Source organism: Carex rostrata, chromosome 29, assembly GCF_964058835.1.
Source record: "Carex rostrata chromosome 29, lpCarRost1.2, whole genome shotgun sequence".
Lineage (NCBI taxonomy): Eukaryota > Viridiplantae > Streptophyta > Magnoliopsida > Poales > Cyperaceae > Carex > Carex rostrata.
In genome coordinates, this window is record NC_135946.1 from 5,627,806 (window position 1) to 5,636,903 (window position 9,098).

At 35.4% G+C, this 9,098-nt stretch overlaps 1 protein-coding gene across 1 annotated transcript; it reads left to right on the forward strand.

Moving 5' to 3' along the window:
• The first annotated feature begins 2,440 nt into the window (after positions 1-2,440).
• Positions 2,441-8,886, forward strand: LOC144546410 (putative disease resistance protein RGA1). The gene is made up of 5 exons (XM_078294946.1): positions 2,441-3,607; positions 4,348-6,498; positions 6,957-7,002; positions 8,420-8,458; positions 8,832-8,886. The coding sequence occupies exons 1-2, from the start codon at positions 2,552-2,554 to the stop codon at positions 6,469-6,471; spliced, it is 3,180 nt and encodes a 1,059-aa protein (XP_078151072.1). The 5' UTR covers positions 2,441-2,551; the 3' UTR covers positions 6,472-6,498; positions 6,957-7,002; positions 8,420-8,458; positions 8,832-8,886.
• Positions 8,887-9,098: the final 212 nt, after the last annotated feature.

Genomic DNA, 9,098 nt, shown 5'->3' on the forward strand with positions numbered 1-9,098 from the left:
GGCGCAAAGGTTATACTTTTGTGTAAATTTTAGAGGAAGAATCGACCCGCTATTTATAGTGGTGGTTTTAGATCTCCCAAATGGAAAAACAAATATAGTATTTTAGGTCACACCCATAGTGATAAAGTTTTCACTATGGTTGAGACAAATCTCAAGATTTACAGAAATGAAATTCGCCAGATTTGCTTGTGCTTAGATACGGCCTGCCTGATTAATTCATATTTTGAATTCAAACTTCTAGCCATGTAACAGCTAGAACCAAGCAATTTAAATCAGCGTAACAATGGATTCAATTAAACAAAAAGACTAAATAAAGCAGGATCCACTTAAAGAAAAATTTGGTCTCCAAGCAAATATTAATATGGAGAACAAGATAAACAGTTCAGATCGACCGTTAGAATTTTGAAAACTCGAATATTGAGCCGTAGCACGGGAGGCCTCTATGCAACCCATAGCATATTAGCCAAATCCCACACACACACACACACACATACATATATATGTCTACATATATACATGTATTATTATATTGAACATCTAACGGTTTGGATTTGTTGTTTGAACATCAAATACTAAAATTTGACCCCGTAAGCACTTAGGTCGAAGTGCTACCGGTAGCAATTTAGCCATACTTGGTATATATATATAAGATTACATTTGATAATTGCAAATAATTTAAATTTTCATTTAAATAAAATAAGTAAGTTATATGTATGTTTGTTTAGAAATTTAATGCAGACTCATACCATCACGTCGACACGGAATAATAAGATGAGTATCCTCTACGACGAGCGATACGCATCGACGTTACAGAGGCTGGGTTTGTGACATATCTCACAGCTTAATCCTATAATTGCAGATACCGCCCTTCTATCTGTGTTTGTCGAGAGGTGGCGGCCGGAGACACATACATTCCACCTACCTGTAGGAGAGATTACGGTATTTCTCCAGGATGTGAGTTGTCTTTGGGGACTGCTCATTACTGGATGGGATGTGATGGGTGTGTGGAGTACGGGAACTTCGCACAAACAGTTAATGACCTGTTGGGCCCCATTTGACCGTCCGCAACCACGAGAGATAGGTCGGGTTCCAGCCTGGGGTCAACCAAACAAGCTTACTGCTTGTCCGTCGTATGCTTAGAGATTCTGCACGAATAAGACTTATGTCAAGACCCCACACGTATAATACGCCCATAACAACCTAAACCCTAAACCTGGAGTCGGATTGGTCTCTTTTTTATTCTTTTTTTAGCATATGTTATTTTTTTTTTATCTGTATATCGTTTCATTTCAATAAAATACGTCTTACCTAGAATAATACATATAATATACGACGTACACTATAAAACAAATAGAGTTAAAAAAAATAGGACAGAATCCAAAAAAAAATTTAGAATTCCAAAAAAAAATCTTAATTGCAAAAATTCAAAACACAAAACAGAATAAAAAAAAATGGTGCGCCTCCCCAGTACGCGTATCCATCAGTGCGCATCCCTAGTCTGTGCATTATTTCAGTGCGCATCTCCCAGTCCGCGCGCCATCCCAATTTGGTGTGTGGACTAGATAGACGTGGGTGGTATGTTTTGAAATATGTTGTTTAGGGTGGTATATGTTTAATTATGATTTTCTCAGGTGCTAATTAAAAAAATTTCAAGCTTACATTACCATGAAGCTCAAAATAAAATAAAAAAAGTACAAGCGTTACAATAACTGAAAAAGGAAAAATGAAAACAAGTAAATAGTAAAATAAACAAGATGAAGACTAATTTCCACTCTATGCAAAGTGAACCTTAATATGCTCCAACTTTTTACAATATATTAAAGCTATAACTTCTACTCTATGCTTTAACTTTCCGATGGGTCAATGTGGTTCATTGTGGCCCAAGATTCGCAAGATATCTGTCTTCGAACTGAGCGTAACTTATCTGATTTTCTTTTACCGGCCCTTAGGCTGTAAATTTCCATACTGGCTTAGCTACTTCTCAAAAGTAGACTATTTTTTCTTTTAAAAATTAGTAGGAAAAATCGGTATCGGTATCGGGATCGGTCCCGGCCGATACCGATATGGGATCGGAGGATCAGATCAGAATCGGCTCAGGATCGGCTCAGAATCGGGTTTTTTTTTTTTTTTTTCTTTATGATTTGCTATGTGAGGATCGGCTCAGGATCGGATCGGGGCCGGCCGATACCGATACGGATCGGCCGTATCGGATCGGTATCGGCCGATTTTGCCTACTAATTAAAATTACTTCTTCAATATATTAAAGCTGGTCTATGTCATATATATCGCTCTCCAACCTCTGTCTTCCAGCTCAGCGTGAACTTATCTGATTTTCTTTTATACTGTTGCAAGAAAGCTACTCAAATCGCATTGGTCAAGGAAATGAATAATTCAGACCTGATTGCCTTCACATGTGCCAAAGAATCGATGCTATCCAGCTCAGCCCCCGCTACCAACTATATACTTCCAAATTACCCCATTATTCAACTATCCCCATTAATTCCAATCTCCCTTCCTCTGAGCACTACCTTCATCTCTCATTCAAGCAAACATGGCAATGATACTCAATGCCTTCCTATCAAACTTTAGCAAATTTCTCATGCAAATGGTGACCGATGAGGTGGGCATGTTGCTTGGCATCCCTGGTCAGATTGAGAAGCTTGATGAGACTGTTCGTGACATTCAATGTGTCCTTGCTGATGCCGAAAGGAAGCAGAGCAATGACAGGACCATTGAACGCTGGCTCAAGCAGCTCAAGGATGTCATGTATGATGCCGACGACGTCATCGACCTCTGTCAAATCAAGGCAAAGGAGCGCCTTGCCGACTCCAGTTCATATTCCTCTTCACATGCTCGATGTGGCTTTCCTTTTCTGTCTTGCTTCCGCAACCCATTCTTTTCTCATGAGATGGGTTCTAAAATCAAGGATATAAATTCGAGATTAGAGGAGATTGCCAAGAGAAGGGCTGATCTGGGTTTGACCCAATCACAAATCTGTCCTGGGTCTTCTCATCGAGTTCGTCGAGTGGACTCTATCATTAGCATCAAGACTGATCCCTTGATTGTGGGAGATGATATTGTGGGAGAAAAGATTGAAGAAGATACAGAGATGCTAGTAAACTGGCTAACTGAAGAAGAGAAGGGTGTGAGAGAAAATGTTTGTGTTGTTGCTATAATAGGTATGGGAGGAATTGGAAAGAGTACTCTAGCGAAAAAGATTTTTAATGATCAGAGAATTGGGGATGAATTTCAGTTAAAAATTTGGGTATGTGTCTCAAAGGAGGTTAAAGGAGTAGAAGTGTTGAAATGTGTGATCCAACAGGCAGGAGAAGAGCCTTCTAACACCAATGAAAGATCTGTGTTGGTGCCTAAACTCGAGAGTCTCGTCAACGGGAAAAAAATATTTCTTATTCTCGATGATGTTTGGGAAGAGAGCCAAGTAGTTTGGGATGGCCTGTTGCGGGCTCCCATGAGTAGGGGAACACATGGGAGTAGATTACTTATTACCACTCGAGATGAAAGAGTTGCGAATAGAATGAGAGCAACAAAATCACATCGAGTGGAGAAGTTATCCAACGACGATGGCTGGTCCTTATTAATTAAACAGGTATTGCTGATAACTAAGATGGTACTTTATAATTTCACATAATTTTGAATTAATATTAAATGTTAACTTACCACGATTGGTACTGGTATGCTGAGTTCTCCACACAACTTTCTCCAAATATTTATGGAATATATACATGATCCCAGCATATGGTCCCTTGTCTCAACCATTTGATTCAAACACATCCCGGCGTAATATTTCATCCTCTGGATATTAGTTGACTTTAGGATTTTTATTTGCAGAGGTACCACTGATTTTTTTTTTTTTTAAAAAAAAAAAAACTCGTATCGTTCATCAAACATAGTACATTTATAATGAAATAAAATGACTTCAGACCATACTTTCTTACATCTCTTTGACCTCTAGAAGTATACACAATACATAACGCAGTTAAGGTGAGCGAAACTAATAATATGCCTTAAGCTGGTTTTGCTATGTTTCTCTGGTAAGGCTGATAATAATATCAGCTCTAATGTTTCCCTTTGTTTACACTCAGCTATACTCTACTTCCAATATTCAATTTCCTCCATTACAATGTGTGGGATGCTGTGTTTCCGACCTCATTTTAATGTGTTCTATGTAGTGTTTAAAATGTATCACAACTAGTTTCCTAATTTTGATCTATATTCTTTAATCTTTATATGTCTAAATTTTTTAATACACAGAGCATTAATTTTGAAGACTTCAGTTATAGAAACATTCAAAGTTACTAACTTCAAGTTCATATAATTATATGATAGGTACTTCCAAATGGGATTGAGATTGAGAATGAAAATCACCGGGAAATCGGGATGCAAATTGTTGAAAAATGTGATGGTCTACCCCTTGCCATCAAAAGCATAGGCGGTGTACTTTGCGCAAAGGGTAATTCGAGAGAAAATTGGCAGGCAATTCTTAGAAGCAACGTGTGGTCTATGAACGGGCTCCCGGGAGATGTCCATCAGGCTATCTATTTGAGCTACGAGGACCTTCCACCGCCGTTGAAGCAGTGTTTCATCTTTTTCTCCCTCTTTCCAGAAGATTTTAAGTTTTACAAAACTAATTTAATCTATAGGTGGCAAGCAGAAGGATTTTTTCAAGATAAGGAAGATTTTTGGGAGTTGGGAAATGAGTATTATACAGAATTACTGCAGCGCAATATTTTGGAAGATACCAATGAATACGTTAATCAAGAAAAATGCAAAATGCATGACATTTTGTGGTCTTTCGCCTGTCAATTAGGAAAAGAAGAGAACTGTCTATTACGGGCGGGACAAGCTGTATCTAGGTTAGAGGGTTTCATGAAAGTACGAAGGCTATCAATAGAAGGACTTGAGGTAAACATTGAATTAATTAAAAAGGAAAAAGGATTGAGAACATTGACTTATTTTGAACCTGTAATTGCATTTGATGATCTGTGTAAAGCCTTTTCTAACCTCCGCACAATAGATCTCGCATTCTCCAAATCCAATTTGTCAAACCTACCAGATTCTTTGTGTGACCTTGTGCATCTGAGATACTTAGATGTCAGTAATACAAAGTTAGTAAATATTCCAAATTCCATAGGAAACCTAAGAAATTTAGTATTATTTTCTTGTTATCACTGTGAAGAGTTGTCACATGTCCCCCCAAGCATTGGTAATATACGGGAACTAAGGTATCTTAATTTTAAAGGTACAAAGATCGAGGCAATCCCAATGAAATTAAATAATCTAAAAAATCTATCCCATCTAACTGGCTTTGTGCCATACAATAATAGTTTGGAGGGATTCAGTAGCTTAGATGGGTTAGAATTTTTATCAAAACTCATTTGTATTGGATTAGTGGACTTAGAGAGAGTATCTGATAGGAACATGGCAGTAAGAGCTAATCTTAGGAGCAAAAATCTATTGCAAGAATTATACCTTGAGTACACCTCGTTGAGCTCGGAAGAACAACTTTCCCAAACTGATGAGAAGAAGATATCAACAGAGGATGTTTTAAATGAACTTTGTCCTCCACGTTCTCTAAACTTGGTTATGATTGGCGGTTATTTTGGTAGATGGCTTCCTAATTGGTTGAATTTGGGAGCAGGCCTTCCCAACTTGCGACATATTTCAATTAAGGATTGTGCTTGCTTTGAGGTGCTTCCCATTTTAGGCCAACTCCCCAGTTTGCATTCACTTCAAATAAGAGGTGCATATTCAGTCATGAGGGTGGGAGAAGAGTTCATGCAGGGAGATATCAAAAGCAGAGATCCAATAGTTCATACAATAAGTGGTTCTGCCAGACCGGCATTTTCCAAACTAAATGTTCTATCCTTCAGAGAGATGCCCAATTGGAAAGAGTGGCAGTGGAATAAGGGACAGACAGCCATGCCAAAGCTGAAGAAATTATATATTATGGATTGTCCCCAATTGAGATATCTTCCGGAGGGTCTTTTGCTCTATGCTACTTCTTTGGAGTTCCTAAAAATTCATGGTGCTGATAAGCTGATTACCGTAGAGAATATCCCGTCAATCAAAGAAATTTGGGTTATTAGAAATCCAAACTTGACGAGGATTTCAAATTTTCCCAGCATCTCGCACATTAAAATCGAAAACTGCCCAAATTTAAATGATGTAATGAACCCTAAAGCTTTACGAACCATGGGGTTATGGGATTTTGCAATGAAATTTCTACCCGATTACTTGATGACCATAATGACACATAAGCTAACAATCTGGTGTGCTGAGGAGCTGCTGCAGAAGATTGCAAACCAAGGAGAAAGTGGTTCTGAGTGGCACAAATTCAAGCACATTTCCAAGGTGAAGTTTGAGACAGAGGATGGTTTGCTCCATGCGACGTACCAGAAGACACCATTCAGTTTCTCCACCAATGTCAATGCAAGTTCAGATGAGACCTGATCTTGTCATAGTTATTTTTTCGTTCAGGTATGTTATTCCTCTGCTTGCTGTAACTAGCTTTATCATATCATGTATTCTATTTGGTTTTCTCATTCATTGGTCATATTCATAAAATGCAATTCTTCTATTGTAATCTGGGTATAATCATTCCTACCGATTTCCATGTATTCTATTTAGAAACCGTACAAAGTTTTACTGGTACCCATACAAGAGAAACTTTAATAGTTTATTTTTAAGGTTAAAACTTTAATAGTTTTTATTTTATGCTTTATTTGATTGTAAATTCAACAGATCTTTTGATACCCCAATAGAGTACCATTAATAATTTGAATTTGTCTGGATTGTTACTCTGTATGTACCATTAATTACTACGAAGAAATCACCAGAATTTCCATATATTTGAATTTCATAGGATTATCGAAAGCAACGTAGATACAAAAAGTTCCATAACTTAAATTTGCCAGTTTTCTGTTCGCTTTTTGTAGATTTTGCATCGAAAAGGAACCAAAGTTTGAGAACGGCACAAGAAAGGTTATATTTGTTTTTTCAATTATTTATTCTGCTTTATTATTCCCGTTTTGTAATTCTTTGGTCTGGGCTTGCCTTCTTAATTTTTTATTTGTCATTTTCTTTGGTTCTCCTTTTCATATTTGGGTGTCAAAATGGAGTTTAGTAGCTACCCTTATTTATATTTTATATTATTTTCCATGCTATAGATTATGTTGTTATGATGAATAAGGATTTACTTGATATCAACTCTTTTTAAAGATTCAGAGCCTTAGAAAAACAAATTGCAAAATTGTAGAGTTAAGAAAGCAAAAAAAATGCGTTTCTTATTTTAAAAATAATGGATGTGAAGTTTGCGTAAATAATATCTATGCGAAAAGTATGTGTATATATTTTTTGCGAATTGCAGTGATATTAAATAAGCATTTTAATTCATTTATTTAATCTAAGAAAATACTATATTTTATTATTAATTTTAAAAGTGAACTGTGTTTTTATTTTTCATAACTCTAATATTTTTTTAGATACAAATATAATTAACTCTCCCACAACAACGGAATATATTATCCTAGTCACTAGAACAAATTAATATTAGTATTTTATTATTAATCAGTAACCTAAATAAAAACAAAACCTAATTGAGTCTTGATTATTTAACACAACAATACATAATGAACAAATATAATTGAGAACAAAATCATAACATGAAATTGAACGAAAAGTATGGCAGCGTAATTTTTTTCCGTCAAAGTTAAAAAAAATTTCCTTCCTCACAAGATAATAAGGTAAATGTTTATTTGTTTTATAATCATTTTTTTCATTTTTCCCCTCACTCGCTCAGAAAAATAAATAATAACAATAAGATTCATGAGATGAGACCACTGTAGTAGAAATCAGGATAGTAAATTCGAGAGTAAATGAAATAGGATACAAAATTTAAATTTGGATCTGTTTTCCATTAAAAAGCGGCCCAAAAATCATCTTACACTGTAACATTTAAATATCTTTAACTTAGAAATGTTAATATATGTATGTTGTTTTCAGTTTGATTTCTCTTAATTTGGCAAGTGGTAAGTAGATTATTAAAATTGAATTTATTGTTTATGTATGTAGTAGTTTTTAAAAAATAGTATCGACTAAAGAAGAGAGAGGAGGAAGAAATTTAGAGAGGCGGTTTAAATTTAGAAATCTAATTTTAGAGTTATGCTTACTTAGGCCGGCCTAATTAATCTACATTTGATGAAATAACACCACCTTATATTTTGTAATATAACACCACATTTGACGTAAACCCCTTATTTCATGGTTTAGGCCTCAACCAAACACCACCTTATATTTTGTAAGTTATTAACTACACATTTCTGTTTATAAATTATTATTGTCCATATTGACCTCCATGTCCAAAGTGCTCACATGCTTTCCGATTTGCTTGAATTTTCAGATTCTCATGCGTAGAGGTGGGGACAACTTACGCTTTGAGGTAACAAAATATTAAGTTTTCATTTATTTGATATTTCATTTTTTTTAATTGTGTTTTTATTTCTCTCTTGTGCCATGAGGAAATAAAAAATAAGACTATAGAAAATACAAACAAACAAACAAATAATTTTGGTTTTGAACTAAAAGAACAAAATTGCTTTCCTACATTACCAGGTTTTGATTTGAACATAATTTTAAACGCCAGAATTGCATCTTTTGGCTTTATTATTACTAGGCTTTATTATTCTTCAATTTTGGCTTAGGACAGCACTCTTAATATAAATTAAGCTATATACTTCCAATTTTTGCTCTTTGCTGAGGAATTGCATCTTTTCTCTCTTTTTTTTTTTGGTTTTTTTGAACTATTAATGTAGAGCATATACTATTGTGGTATTGAAATGCATGATCGACACAGAGATATGCGGCTAGATATTGACAACATGTCATATGAGGTTAGTCTCAATCATGCCAAGTTTGTTAACAAAATTTAATGCTGTGTAGATACTGGAAACCCAACATGTCCAGTTTTTCACTGATTTTGTTTCTTTATTTATTTTTTACTTTGTTGGCGTCGGGCCCAGGGAATGGGGTATGGTTTGTTGTTTTGATTACGCTTTTTAATACTGCAATTGCAATCTACG

What these genes read in the sequence shown, in the direction of transcription:
- LOC144546410 (XM_078294946.1), top strand. Translation starts at nt 2,552, where the DNA reads ATGGCAATGATACTCAATGCCTTCCTATCAAACTTTAGCAAATTTCTC. An exon ending in GGTCCTTATTAATTAAACAG is followed by an intron (nt 3,608 to 4,347) that starts GTATTGCTGATA and finishes ATTATATGATAG; the next exon opens with GTACTTCCAAATGGGATTGA.